This window comes from Brachypodium distachyon, chromosome 2 (genome assembly GCF_000005505.3).
Source record: "Brachypodium distachyon strain Bd21 chromosome 2, Brachypodium_distachyon_v3.0, whole genome shotgun sequence".
NCBI lineage: Eukaryota > Viridiplantae > Streptophyta > Magnoliopsida > Poales > Poaceae > Brachypodium > Brachypodium distachyon.
This window is the reverse complement of record NC_016132.3, coordinates 5,551,905-5,567,412: the sequence shown is the minus strand read 5'-3', so window position 1 is coordinate 5,567,412 and position 15,508 is coordinate 5,551,905. Positions and strand designations below refer to the sequence as shown.

The 15,508-nt window shown below is 50.2% G+C and overlaps 1 protein-coding gene across 1 annotated transcript; it reads left to right on the top strand.

Moving 5' to 3' along the window:
- On the top strand, window positions 1–5,713 carry LOC100844662 (jasmonic acid-amido synthetase JAR2). The gene is made up of 5 exons (XM_003565633.4): window positions 1–319; window positions 868–1,259; window positions 1,351–1,452; window positions 1,744–2,567; window positions 4,816–5,713. The coding sequence occupies exons 2-5, from the start codon at window positions 961–963 to the stop codon at window positions 5,364–5,366; spliced, it is 1,776 nt and encodes a 591-aa protein (XP_003565681.1). The 5' UTR covers window positions 1–319; window positions 868–960; the 3' UTR covers window positions 5,367–5,713.
- The last annotated feature ends 9,795 nt before the right edge of the window (window positions 5,714–15,508 follow it).

Below are 15,508 nucleotides of genomic sequence, written 5' to 3'. Positions count from 1 at the left end.
AATGAATAGAACAGGACAGAAAATTTTCTTGAGCTGTCTCTGATTCCACAGGATAAAGAACGGGGGGACAATCAGGTGTCCCCATCGACAACCCATGCCCAAAAATCAAAAATCTTTTTACCCCTTTCTCGTCCCTCCGGGAGAGTCTGTACTGCACTACTGCTCCCACTCGCACACAGGAGCAGTTTTTTTCTTCTTAAGCTACATATATGTGCTTCGTCGGCGAGTGCGTACATACATATCTCCTCCCCGCTCCTCGTAGCCGTGCTCTTCGCGCCGCGCCAGACGCTGCCAGCCAGCCCCTCTTGCTCACCCTGAGGTGAGTGCCTGCGCCCACAGCTCGTGGCCGCGCCGTTTTTCTTAGCTGTTATTGTCTGTTGCGTTGGTTTCTTGCTTCTGTTCATTCTTGGGGCAGCTGTTATTGATTTGCGTGAGAGGCAAAGGATGGAACGTGATAAGATTGCTAGGATCTTTTGCCTCTTGACCGAACTAATTCGCTAGCGAGTTTCAAAGATTGTTACTAGGATCTTTTCCCTGTGGTTGGTTGGTTTTGGTTCCACTTCACGGGTAGCGAAAAGCACACTTGTGGCTGCCATTTCCAGTGCTCTGTTTTTCTTTCATGGGATCTCTCCTCTCCTTTGCCCTCCTCCCCTTGGTGTTTGTTTTGTTTCGTCGAAGAGGCAAAGGAAAGTCCTGGCCATGCAGGGCTCCTGCAGTGCTACTCCTACTCTGCCGGTTTTTGATTTTGTCCTGTCAAGCTCTTTTATCCAGACGAACATACTGTTGTTTCGAGATGCAAAATCCAGCCCTTCATCAACCACCGCCATGGTCCTGACTTGGTTTCGGTCCTTCCTCCTGTCGCTGTAGCTTCTTGCATCAGGTTCGATAGGATTGGATCCCGACGCATCAGGCTTGAGTGATCCTGGAAGAAGAAGCAGCAGCAGCAGCAGCAACAACAAGATGTTGGAGAAGAAGGCTGGCAGCGAGTTCAGCGGGGAGAAAGTGATCGCGGAGTTCGAGCGGCTGACGCGGGACGCCGCCAATGTGCAGCGGGAGACGCTGCGGCGGATCCTGGGCGAGAACGCCGCCGCCGAGTACCTGCAGAAGCTGGGCCTCGCCGGGCGCACCGACGCCGGCAGCTTCCGCGCCTGCGTGCCGCTCGCCACGCACGCCGACTTCGAGCCCTACATTGACCGCATCGCCGACGGCGACGACTCCCCCGTCCTCACCGCCAAGCCCGTCACCTCCATCTCCCTAAGGTTCGCCACACACTTGCTAATTAATGAGGTTAATTGCTAGCTCTCAGCTTGGACTAATGGCTGATCACGGTGATCGATGTGCTGCGTGCAGCTCGGGCACGACGCAGGGGAAGCGCAAGTACCTGCTGTTCAACGAGGAGCTCGTCAAGTCCACGATGCAGATATACCGGACCTCCTACGCTTTCAGGAACAGGTACGCCCGTCGCCGGCATGCCGGTTGTCACTCTCCTTTTCCTTGGCCACAGAGCAAATCTTGTCCAGATTTTTGTTTCTGGTGCCCGGCCTCGATCCGGCGAGTCGTTCTCTGCCATAATTCGATCGACTGCAACCCCTTTTAGCTGATCATGCCCGGCCGTCTCCGGCCTGTCATTTTCGCCTTACTTAAGATGTTTCTAGTCATAACTCATGCCGCTGGTTTAATCTTGCCCTCCATTAATTTTAACGGGTTCATCAATTCTTGGACACGCTCTCGATCGACCGGCAGGGAGTTCCCCGTGGAGAAGGGCGGCAAGGCGCTGCAGTTCATCTACAGCAGCCGCGAGTTCACGACGAAAGGCGGGCTGACGGCGACGACGGCGACGACCAACGTGTACCGCAGCGAGGCGTTCAAGGCGACGATGCGGGACGTGCAGTCGCAGTGCAGCAGCCCGGACGAGGTCATCTTCGAGGCCGCGACGGGGGACTTCGCGCAGTCGCTCTACTGCCACCTCCTCTGCGGCCTGCATTCCCGGGCCCAGGTGCAGTCGGTGACCGCCACGTTCGCCCACAGCGTCGTGCTGGCGTTCCAGACCTTCGAGCGCGTCTGGGAGGAGCTCTGCGCCGACATCCGCCGGGGCTCCCCCTCGCCGACGCGTGTCACCTCGCCGGCGCTCAGGCGGGCCGTGTCGGCCCGCCTCGCCCGGCCCGACCCGGCGCTGGCCGACGCCGTGGGCCGGGCCTGCGCCGGGCTGAGCAACTGGTACGGGGTGATCCCGGCGCTGTGGCCCAACGCCAAGTACGTGTACGGCATCATGACGGGGTCCATGGAGCACTACGTCAGGAAGCTCCGGCACTACGCGGGGGGTTTGCCGCTGGTGGCCGCGGAGTACGGCGCGTCCGAAGGGTGGATTGGGGCGAACGTCGACCCCGGGGTGGCGCCGGAGTCGGCCACGTTCACCGTGCTGCCTGACATCGGCTTCTTCGAGTTCATCCCTCTCGGGTCCGGCTGCAGTACGACGGCTGACGCGTGCTGCGGCGAGGAGGAGCCGGTCGGGCTGACGGAGGTCGTCGTCGGCGAGCACTACGAGGTTGTCATGACCACCTTCGCAGGTATATATGCACGCCATATGCACGGTGCAAATCTTAATTGTCTCTTTTATGTTCGCTGTTCCATGCATGAACCCGCGGAGTTACTCTGCCGTTGCAGTAGTCCGCCTCCGGCTAGACTTAGAGAAGACGGTAGATTAGCAGTCGTACAAAAAGGCTAGGGCGGCAGCAGGCAGGCAGGACAATCTTCGCCTGGCAGGACGCGTCTTTCAGAATTACGTGTCTACGTGTCATGACATTTAAGCTTGACATGCGGGTCCATAACTTAAGTTGCTGGCTACAGGGTTCAAAAGGATACACTGTGGCACAATCAGGGGTACGAAATATCACTCTGTTTTTGGAAGTTCTTCTCTCGTTCTTTCCTCTCGGTGCACATCACCTTTGACTTGTCAACGGGGCATTGACTTTGCGTGTCACCTTCCAGTTCCAAATCCTTGGGCTCGGTGATCAGATCGCACACCTCTTGAACAATGGAGCGTCCACTTTTCAGGCAAATGCAGATAGATGGCTTTTAGGTAGATAAGATGGTCACCGGTCGATGGATTCCTGTTGAAACACACAGTGATTTGAAGTGGACGTTAGCTTTTTTGGACCGGTTAGGACGTCAAGTGGATCAATTTGGCCACCGATCGAAAACCATCTGAATAAACCAGGAGCACCTTGTTAGTATTTGCGACATATATTGGTGATTTTTTGTGTGTGGGAGGGATCCGGATTCTCTGACTTAGGAGTTAGGAGGCAAAAGTCACCGCGCGGGCTACACTATCGCGATTTTGCTTGGCAAAACAGAAAAACAATACTACACCATCTAGTAGTAGGAGCATGATATTATGACCCATATCGCATTCGTACATGTACGCGTACTTTAATTAGTTGTGGTGTTACTGTCACAAGACACAAGGTAGCTTGTGCCAGAAAACTTGCATGAAAGTTACACCGTCGACGTACGGCCTCACTACGTATTAACTTTGCTGCTGCCTGCTTGACATGTAATGCGAGGCTCCAAGGACTTATTCAGCATTGTCCGATGTTTTTTTTTTGGTTAACAGAATTGTCTGAAATAGAACAATACAGTCACTTGATACATAGTTCTTTTGATCGACTTGCTCGACAATTCTGCCTGACTCTGGCACTATTTTATCTTTAAATAATATAGATTACGTGCATCAACCGATACAGATGCGGAGATCTTTCTCCTTCTTGAATTCTTTTCGTATACATAGACCACTAACTCGTCTATGCAAATGCTAATTGTTTTTCCAACATATAAAAAGGAATCCTGGTTAGTTACATGGCTTGCACCTGGGACTTGAGAGAAAATTGTGTGCAAGTACTTTAAGGATTTGGTGTTGAACCAGAGAACAAATTAATAGCAAATTAATATGTTAGTCCTATATATGCGGTCTGTCGTTTTGCTTTTGTTCATCGTTCTTGGCTCTTAGCAGCCTTGAGCTTATTTACCAATGGTTTACTATACTTAACTTTGACCAGGGGGTGGTGCCATGCGTTCACATGTGAATGCGGCACCTGCAACTGTCAAACAAAACAACAAAAACACCATGCTCTTTCAAGTTTCAAATGCCTCTTTTCTATTAGCTGAATTTTCAGCCCTGTTTTTTTTCTCACTAGTCCAACACCCTACCAGCTAGAATAAACTTTCTCTTCCCGTCACTGCCGACCATTATCCATCTAACCACGATTTTATTCTTGTTTTTGAACCGAGACCGCGATTTTATTCCATTTTATTTAGGTTTCAGTACGTCAGTTAATCGGTAGGATCTGTCGTAGTCTTTACACTTGGATGCTGCATGGATGAGAGGAGACGACCATGGGCACCACATAAAGGGCCTACAGAAAAGATGATTTGTCATGTGGTCCTTGTCAGATGATCGATCGGATAAGAACTTGTCACGACACAAGTGGCCGTGCAGGTCCAGGTTACAGGAACGTGTCCAATCTGTGAGACCAGAGTGGTCTGGCCAGTGGTCACTCACTGGCCCACGGCTAGAAAAAAGGGCCCCGTACTAGAAACATTTGTTGTATCCATGCATATGACCAGATTTTGTTTGAACCATCACATGTCTGCCATGTTGGCCAGTACTATCATTTTACATGCCGTATTAGGCTTGTTTGCATGTCATGTAGTAGTACTTGCTTTTGATCCTTTTTCTTCAGTCAGAAAATCACAAGAAAAATTCCCACAGATGGTAACATAACATTACCAATAACAAGAAAAATTCGCACTTGGCAGGATTGTACCGGTACCGGCTGGGGGACGTGGTGCAGGTGGCCGGGTTCCACAACGCGACGCCGAAGCTGAGGTTCATCTGCCGGCGGAACCTGGTGCTGTCCATCAACATCGACAAGAACAGCGAGCAGGACCTGCAGCTGGCCGTGGACCGCGCGGCCGCAAAGGCCCTCGCCGCCGAGAAGCTGGAGGTGGTGGACTACACGAGCTACGCCGACATGTCGTCGGACCCGGCCCACTACGTCGTCTTCTTCGAGCTCAACAACGCCGACGCCGGCCACGACGACGCGCTGCGGGCCTGCTGCGACGAGCTGGACCGGGCCTTCGCGGACCCGGGCTACGTGGGCTCGCGCAGGTCCCGCGCCATCGGCCCGCTCGAGCTGCGGGTGCTGCAGCGGGGCACGTTCCACAGGGTGCTGCGGCATTACCTCTCGCTGGGCGCCCCCGTCAGCCAGTTCAAGTCGCCGCGCTGCGTCGCGCGGAGCAACGCCGGCGTGCTCCAGATACTCGCCGGCAGCACCGCCAAGGTCTTCTTCAGCGCTGCCTACGATTGATGTACGCCACCACGCGTGGATGGATCTCAGCTGGAGAGCACGTACAGTACAGTGTCTGAAACTCTGAATCGTAGCTTCAGTTCAGGCAGGGAGTACTGACAGTGACGCGGTTGGCAGTACTTACGTTACGTGGCAGATCAGGTAGGTACCGGTACAGGTACAGGTACCGCAGGCATGCTAGCTGTAACGTCTCTCAACAGGTGAAGTTGTCTCAGAGCGTGACAGTGTCTGTTGCTTTGTTGCCAAAAATGTGTGTATGTACTCCGTACCTACCAGTTCTGTCTCATGCATGTGGACTGTTTGCTAGTAGCAGAACCAAATGAACTTGTCGATTTGTCCCTCCCTAATCCGTTCTTGCATGCCATGCATGCCCGATCGGATTCGACCGCACCACCAACCTCGTCGATTTCGAAAGGAAATGATTTCTGTACGTACTTGCCCACGTAGCTAGCAGAGTATATACGTGGCACCACTCATTACGGACTGAGTGGGACTGCCCAGGGTGACCAACCATCAGAGGAATATTTTTCTATTTGCTGCAAGTCATGTGAGGAAAAGGCTGCGCGGATCGACACATGCAAAGTTTTGCTGGAAGACGCAAAAGATAGTGGCGACATCCTTCGTGCCTGCGGTTGGGAGAGCACTCTCCCTGCCTCCGCAGGCAGATCACATGGCTCGGCTGCAGACCAGCCGCGCTCTACGAGCAAGCACCGGAGAATTCGACGATGCAGAGCTGTATGGTTCAAGGGCGGGCGCGGCGCGCGGGGCCAACCGGCCAGCTAGCTCTGTGGATACGCTCCGTCAAAGAGCCAACCAACGGGCGGCAGGCAACGGCACAAGTGTACGCGTGGGTGTGGGTGGCCTACGGGCGCGCGCCGGCCACTGCAAAGCTGCCTGCACCTGTATGGACTAGCAAGGAGCAGGGCCGTGAAGTGAAAGACCCATCTCCATGTGCTTCATCGGGCCAGCCCGGCCTGCCGCCGTCGGGTCCGGGCGGCGCCTGCGTTGCGCGGCAGTGGCACATGCACTGATCAACTGATGCAGATGATAGATGATGAGATGATCGCTTGATGTGACTTGTGAGGTTTCGCAGTTCAGACCAACCATCCTCGAGCAACAAAGTATTAAAAGATCGATACACTGACGAACACAAATAACAAAGATACTCAACAAAACTAAAATTTTACTGTAGTGATACATCCTTCACATCTTGATACTTCTCTACGTATTCGTTGACGAAATTACAGAATACCATGCTTGCACAAGCTGAACTAACCTCAGAGGTTTTGAAAAACCGCATGAGCCACCCATCTCAAACGGTGAAAACCTAAAATCATTGAACGCACCATGACCGGGGTAATACCCTTTGTGAGACAAGCTATAAAACTGTTTCTCCTTCGATGAATCCACAAGGAAAAAGACCAGCAACCCGATAAGACGTGTCATGAGAACCACTGACTTCATGGCATAGGTTGCAACGCCTACACCAGGACGATGAAGGAGCCAGGACGCCAATCTTCTAGACGACGACGTCTCCATCGCCAAGACGCCACCGAGAAACACACAAAAACCTAGCAAAAAAAGATAGCAAAACTAGATTCCAGACGTTGATCCGTGGTTTCCCTCGTCTCTTAAGGCCAGACCGGCGGTGAGAGACGAGGGGGACCGCTGGAGATTGAAGTTTCTTCGAAGAAGACGGCGGCTAGGGTTTCTCTTAGGCCTTCGTGGCGGATTTAATCCCAGTACAGCTCGAAAACAAGGTTTCGCAGCTGGATATTTGATATCGTGAGCATAATCTCTTCCGGCCCTAGGAAGTACTAGGAACCAGGAAAAAAAGCCCGACCCATCACGTCCCTCATGCCTGACCCGGGGCCAAAAGTTTGATGCCGTGTTGTGTTCTTGGCCGGGCGCCTTTTCCATGCCTCGGACCGGCCTAAAAAGCCTGGCCCGATGGTCACCATTTGTTTTCCCTTGCCTGATGCCTCCTCCCCTTCCCTACCTCCCAATTTGCCCCCGAAGGACCTAACATCCTGCTCTATTACTCTTTCTCATTGTCGCCAATTCAGACCTCCACCCTTGACCTCCTTGCCGTCATTACTTTGAGCGGTGCACTGGTACTATTGCTCGCCGTCACACCGTATATGTTGAGATCGATGCAGGCCACACCTACATTCATTCACAGTTCGTCCTCGTGCCGATCACATGAGCTGACAGCCCAAGCCTCGCCTTCTCGATGTCCCTATCCCGATTGCTCGAGCCCGCCGCCCTAGGTCTTGACTTCTCCCTATAACAGAGTAGTCTGAAGGTGGAACTTTTCCCCGTGGTCCAGGCAGTAAATTTCCAAATAAAATGTTTGTCATTTGACCTGTTGTGACACTTCGACTGTAATTGTGGTCTTGTGTGCAAGCAGTGCTGCCATTGATGCATAATGCATTCCTCCTTTTTTTTTTCTCTACAAGGACTTGTTTGGCATTAGTTTATTTTTTAGCCATTAGTATTTTGGTATTTGAGGGTTTAGGTGTTCATCCAAAACTCTCAAAAACCCCTTCCACCCCAAAATACTAGTGGCTAAAAATGGCTCCAGATGCTTCCCTTTATTCCATATCCGCATGCTACATATTGCTCCAGCGATGTTTCGGTGCGGCTGTCGCCAAAGGATCTCTGGTTTGGACTAGTGTCCCCTGGACCATGATGAATGACGTGAACACATGAATAGCTGCGGAGGAAACGTCATATGCTGCCTCCACCTCCCTATTCCACCTTGGCGGCGGAGACTGAGGGAGGAGAGGAGGGAATAGTGGATTTGACCGTGTTTCGACATTGTGTTGTCCACATGCCACATGCCACATGCCGCGAATCGGGGAAGAAAGAAAATTGAGAAATTTCCGGAAGGGGTTGGGTAGACTGGGGAGAAAAAGACCAGATTACTAATGGAGATATGGGTTGCCTACTTACCAAAGTATAAATTTTCGACGCTTTACTCTTACTATCACTGCCATGGCAATGAACACATCGATGCGAATAGCGTACACGTTCCAGGATCCCGAGGACGCACCTCAACCACTTCCCCATCATCATGCGTCCGCCGGCGCGGCGGTGGATTGCAAGGAGGAGCGCTGGTCGCGCGTTCCAGCCCCCCTCCAAACGTTCACGCCCTAACATTCTTGTTTTCCCATACAACCCGCTGTACTGTTGGGTCTCAATATACTCGCAACAACATTGGAGTATATTGCAATAACAGAATTGTGAAACGACCCAAACCATCCTTCAAAAGGTCTGAATTCTAAAACTTGCAACAGCATCCGTTTCAAAAATACAAAACTCGCAACAACATAAGAGTATTGGACAAGTAGACAACACATAGCTTCAGCCAAGACACCGTGCACGGTGCACCCACCTCGAATGGACAAATCTAGTTCTGTTTCCCAACATTTTTTTTACTGCTATAACTTCAGAACGAGATGCGTTTCTTCTCGCCGCTCACCTTGACCGTGCCGACGATGGCCGTGAGGACGGTGACCTGCGAGTCCTTGCGCTTCATCTCCTTGTCCAGCGCCCACAGCATCTCCTCGTGCATCTCGTTGGTCCTGGCGGCGACCCTCCGCTGGTCCTCGGCCCGCCGCGCGCGCCCCTCGGCGCTGCGCGCGGCCCGCCGGGCCGCCTCCGCCTCGCGGGCCACGACCTCGATCCTCCGCTGCAGCGCGTCGGCCCGATCCGTGAGCCGCTGCACGGCCGCGCGGTGCATCGCCGCGGCCTCCTCCCGCGCCAGCAGCTGCTCCCGCAGCGCCGCCTCCCGCGACGGCCCACCAGGCGATAGCGCCGACGCGATCGAGTCCCAGCATGATGGGGACGACATTGTTGATCACGTGCCCGCCGGTTGATTGATCCGCCCGCTGCTCCTGTTGTGTGACGATGCGGGAGGTTGATCGTGCGTTGTTTCGGAAACTTATAGCTGGCAGGAGGGAGGAGTTCCTTCGGAGGCCGGTTCGATTGGTACTTTTGTCAGAGATACAGTATGGTTCAGATTACACACAACATAGAGTCAGTTTAAACGAATTACTTGTTGTAATTAAAGTCTATCTCTCTCTAATGTAATGTCTACTCTATATATATACTCCGGTCAGATTAAATAACATCGTATATATGTATCATAAAATTACTAAGCGTTTCAGTCCCATCGTTCTACACAGTGTCAAAGCGGTTAGACCAAAATTGTCGATCGATTTTTTCTATATTTTTAATTTTGTGACGAGATTGATTATTTTTCTATTAGCCGCAAATAGAGCTGACGATCCTCACGAGTCGGGTGAAAATTCATACGAAGACGGTGCCAAAATTCTAGCTCCAACCAAGATCTGATCTACATCGGGACGTGGATGACGGCTTCCACGTCCCCGTCGACTACGTACGTGCAGGGCGCGACACCACGGGGCGCCGCACATCGATCTTTCGGTCCCAGCGGACGAGGCACGACTTCCAATTCTCCCGGTGCAAGTCGATCATCTCCACGTATGTGCTGGATGCCCACGTCAAAATCAGCAGCAACAATTGATGCATGCAGGAGAAGTCCAGGGACCATCCGTGGCCATCTGGAATTTGTGCGCGAGCTATGAGATCAATCAGGCCACCAACGCTGCTTCTGTTGGAGCGCACGGCCAAGCATAGTTGATGTATTCTTAGACATCATGTTAGCAAAAACATTCATCCCAATCCATAAAACTGATATACCCACCTGGTCGCAGATTTCACATGTAATGATCCCCTTTTGTTGCACCATCTCTATATGCTTTCCTGTGGGCGAACTGCATCCGAGCAACAACAGTTGAGTTGACCAACATACGACTAGCATTTTGTTCAGAAGATAATCCCAAGCCACGTGCAAACAATCTTGCACGAAATCAATCAGATATTCGACAGCCGGAAGGGGAAGCAATATCTCCATCGTTTGATTTACCTAGCCTTTCACTGAAATAAGAGCTTGTCATTAACATTAACCAGCACAGCAAGAAAATCACATTTTTCATACGCTAGCTTGTCGAAAAGTACATAAATGTTTTCTTAACTTTTTTTCGTCCATCAATTATCGAAACGGAACAACAACGACCCCTCCCCTGATGTGAAGTTGTATTAGTGCTGATGTGTCATGATTTTGGCCTCTAAATACCACACTGGTTTAGGTTTTTTTTTTGGCGGAATCAAATTGACTGAGCGATAAAAAGAAAAATAATGCTAATTTGGCAGGCTAACGTGACAATTCTTGGGGCCAAAACCATGATATTTCGAATGGACAAGAAACTATTGGTGTCCGGTTTCAACACTTAAGGATGAAAAATATACAGAAAAAGTCGATGGAGCATTTGTGTACTTCTCCAGGACAAAAAATATACTTTTCTCTTTATATTTTTCTCAAGGTCTATCATGAGGTGCAACCCATCATGTTTTCTCTTCTTCTGTTAACTAGCATCCCAGCTCGTGCGTAGTAAATGGACTGAACGAAACAGACAACTCTTTTTTTTATACTTTTAACGTATTTACCGAGGGGTAAACGGACCAAGCCTAATAGACTTTTGTTGATACCCAGCCTACCAACCCGAGTTCTTAACAGCGCAAATCGGGTCGAGCATACTCGGTAGCCCCAAAATATAATTCGTCAATTATTTTTTATAATAAGATTACTAAATAAGCTACAAAAAGTTTAGAATATGAGTGGTCGTGGTAGAACGATTTCGTGCTGGTCAGCGGTACGTTTCGGAACAAAATTACACGGAAAGGAAAACAAGACGGTAATACACAACCATCGTCCCAATAACCACAAGCATTCAGAAGCACGGTCAGAGTAGCGCCCTAATGCCATGGAAGGGCATCCCGACAACGAGACCTTGCGAAAACTCAACATCAAGTGACTCTAGTGTTGTCGCCACAAACGGAGGCGTTGTGTAGCCTAGATCACACCGAAGTCCGCATTGCCTCATTTTTTTGCACGCAAGCTCATACTCCTCCGTGTCAAAATAAATGACGTAAAATTGTATAGACTATCATATAAATCTACGTAACTTATTTTGTCACGGAAGGAGTATAATATCCAAACATTTAATTAATTCACTCGGTTTTGCCGTTGTCGTAAAAGAGATCTACTCGACACGAACAGGTAATTACCCTACTACTGGTCCTTGGCACGCACGGCCTGTATGTTGTAGCGACGACGGCGCCAACCGGCCGCCCGCCGGTTGCTCGTCGTAACTGAGCATCTCGGCCGTGAGCTCCCGGATGAGCGCGTCCCTCGCCAGGGCCACCCGCTCCTTCTCCCGCACCTCCGCCACGGCGATCTCCCCGGCCCTCACGGCGGCCTCCGCCGCGTCCTCGGCCTCCTCCGCGCGCGCCTCGGCCTCGTGCATCCGCGCCACGGCCGCGTTCCGCTCCAGCACCGCCGCCCTGAGGCCCCGCTCCAGGGAGACCGCGCGCGCGTGGAGGGCTCTGATGGCCTCGTAGTCGGAGGCCGCCTCGTTGTCGGCATCCCGCAGCCGGCGCCGGAGCGACGCCGTGCTCTGCGGCTCCAGCCGCAGGAAGGAGAGCACCTTGGTCAGGAACGAACCCGGCGTCATTGGTTCGATTGAGGGGCAGCCGGCTATGTGGGCTTCGGAGGAACGATTCTTGCCCTATACTGGCCCGTATGTACGGATACGAACGTCTTCGTGCCGTGTCGGGTCGCTACACGGTCCAGAGTTGTAAACAAATACGGAGTAATAGAACAACAAATAATAACGCATTTTTTTTTTGAGAATCACGCAGTTAGGGAAAGAGTCCGGGCGTACTCCTAGAACCCATCGATCAATTTGTAGAGGGCCCGATATAGAGTTCTGGACTCGCGAATCCTCTGTTTTATTGGGTTGGGAAGCTGGGCTATACTACGACGGACTTTAGTGGTTACACTCTGGGCTGGGCTGGAAAGCTAGGCGCGAATGGGGATTCTCAAAACAAAAAAAAATGCTATACGCGAATGGGTTGTAAACCGTTGCCCGGAAATGCTGCTTCCATGCTGGTGCATTCAGCATCTGTGTGTGGTACATCAGACTGAAAACTACTGTGCGTATTAAGAAATTAATATAACATGTGCAGTATGTTGGATTATTAGTTAAGCAAATTCATGATTAATTCCAGAAGTAAAATAATACTCCCTCTGTTCCTAACGGAGGGAGTAGCATAGAAAGAGAAAAATCAGACCCTGGTATGATCCTGTACGGAAGAGGATGAATCGTTTTCTTAACTTTTGCATATTCTTGAAAGTTATCAAAACCTAGTACTTCTCCGATTCATAATAAGTGTTTTTAATTTAGTACAATTCAGAGGGACTAGTATATAGAGGGAGAAAAAACAAACTCAGATCCTGATCTCGAGACAGTGCACCTGATGCCATTTTCATTTGGACAACTTAGTTAAGTAATCTAAGCAGTTTCTTTTCAATACAAATTGCAAGTGAAGCAGGTCTGGTCATAACGGCGAAGAGCCTGGTGTTCATGCCTATCTATTTTTTTTTCTTTTTGCCGAGAAAATGGCTTTCTATTCTACCTGTCAATGTTTTCCTTCCTCTGCAGGGTGATATCTAAAAAAAAAGTTTCAGATGAACGCGTCGATCAGGAAAACGGTCTGGAAACGTCAACGAGGATCTGTGATCGATGGCTCACATACGTAAATCTAAGTGTTTCTCTTCCTCGTGTCAAAAGAAAAAAAATGTTTTCCTCATCCCTAGCTAAACGAGCCTCTCAAGTGCACAAAAACCGAGGACCAAATGACAAGCGCTCGCTCCTGGGCTCCGACATTCGGATAATGGGCTCCGCCATGTGCACATTCGGATAATATTGCGGATAGCTCATAGCTCGCATGCGTCCACGTATGCCGCAGCATCTGCTCGCTATCGCCATTGTTGACTTGCGCGCTCCCACATGGAGTACTATATATACACTTTACTTCATGCATGGCTTCTAGCTAGCTTACTCCATGTGCACATTCGGATGATATTTTCGGATGGAGTAGCTATGTAACAAAACTGTCAAAACATGAACATGCATATGCATGCATTTTGAGAGAAAATAGATCAATCAGTGAACATATATGCTATGCACACGTCACAATCACAAATCCATATCACACTGATCGTCAATCAAGGGAGAGTGAGCATCCAAAGATAACTACAGTACACACAGCATAAATCGGACAGTTAATGCACGTACAGCATATCATCTTTTTTTGACCGTATACAGTATATCTATCTATCTCACCCGTGCGTGCATGTTTGCTTTCTTTTTTCTGTGTGCGTTTATTAGAGCTGTTAATAATACCGGCCATTGGTTCATTCACGTGATTAATCAGCAGCTAGCCATGGACCCGATGCATGGATGACTTCGTGAGGGAATGAGTTTGAGGAGGAAGATGAATATGACATGTGCAAGTGGGTGTTATTAGAGCTGTTAATAATACCGGTCAAGATCGCTCTATTTCCCGACTTCCAAACGAATCAAAGGTTAGATTTGACGGGATTGATAAGGTTAGGTGCCAATTTCAGGGATTTAAAGGTGGGGATTTGATTTGGACAACCTCCACAATCACAGGGTAACACGGGAGTGGCCTGAGTGGACAGTGTTTTCCTTTGTCATGTCGGCCAACAAAGAGCACCGTGTGTTCTTGTAGGAATCTGAGGGCTCAAAGGAAGCCCGCTGTTCCGCACAGAGAGCACTGTTGAGTTACTGGGCTGGCTGGCTAGTGGGCTAGTGGCCATCGCGCTCATGCTGTTGACCTCGTAGGCCCGACCCATGCTTTTGACTGTTGGGCTCGTAGGCTCGACCCTTTCTAGGGGCACACGCGGACGCGCGCGTTGGCTGTTTGTGCGTCCATGATTGGCTCCAGTTGTTCTACACTCTTCTTCATGTACTCACTCGACTAGATCAGTAGTGGTAATGAGAACGTGACACCATTTCGTGAGAGCTCGCACTTCAGGAAAACCGCGCACAACCAGTCATGATATATTGAGTGGATCTGTTGCTGTTAGTTGGAGTAGAATGGACGACGAGGAGCCCCTGCGCTGCCACCTCTCCAGCATCTCCTTGCGCTGGATTTCAATCTCGTCCGCTTCCGCATCAACCCGCTTCCTCTGCTGGATTTGAGCCTCGTCCACAACTCCGGCTTCGTCCTCCCTCTCCGCCTCTCCGGTACTGTGCCGCCTACTAGCGCGGCCATCTGATCTGCTCCGCCATCGCACGGCTTGGAACGTCAACTGAGATCTTAATCCAACGATTTTGAAACGTCAATTGAGATTTAAGGCCAATTTCTTAAAAAATCAGGCGACTTATATTCACACCAGTAATGTCGTACTATTCTTTCTGCGGACTCCATTTTGGATATGTTGTAAAAGTTGGACCCGTATATTTTTTTTCTCCTCTGCTCATATTTTGCTTTGGGTAGTCGAAATGTAAGTAAGTTGTTGGAGCTTTTAGGCTCGGTTTGACACCTGAACTTATTTTATAATCTGCTATGAGAAAATACACATGAAAAAAAAAATTGGTTAGCCAAACACGGAAATAACAAAAAAGGGTGAATTTTTTTTGGTGAAAAGCTAGTAACAAAACACTAAGGAACATTCAAACCCAAGCCCTAGAGTGAGGAAAACACGTAATTCGGATCGAGGGAGAAGAATTCTGTGAGGGCTTGAGGTAGATTTATTGTTTCACATGTGCCCATGTGGCAATAGAACACTAAGTAATAGCAAAACATCAGAAAAACCAATGTTTTGGTGAAAAGCTACCCCGTAGACGCCACGAGGCCCGCAGGAGGGGGCGATGCCTCAAATCACACGACGGATGGTCTAGAGAACTTGAAATCTTGGATGATTTAACCGGCGCTATTTTTTCAATGGTGGGTGATGTACCCGTCAACAGCGAGGCGCCTACGGTGATTTCGATCGTCGATATCTCAAGATCGGATGGCCTACTCTTTCGGAGGTGCTCATAGGGGTAGGGTGTGCGTGTGTGCATTCATAGGGGTGAGTGTACGCACGTGCTGTGAGCGTCTGCGTTTGTACTGTGTTTCTTAAATAGAAACTGGATTTTTTTTGGAAAATTCTTTGCCGGCGGCTTTTTGTGGGGCCGCCG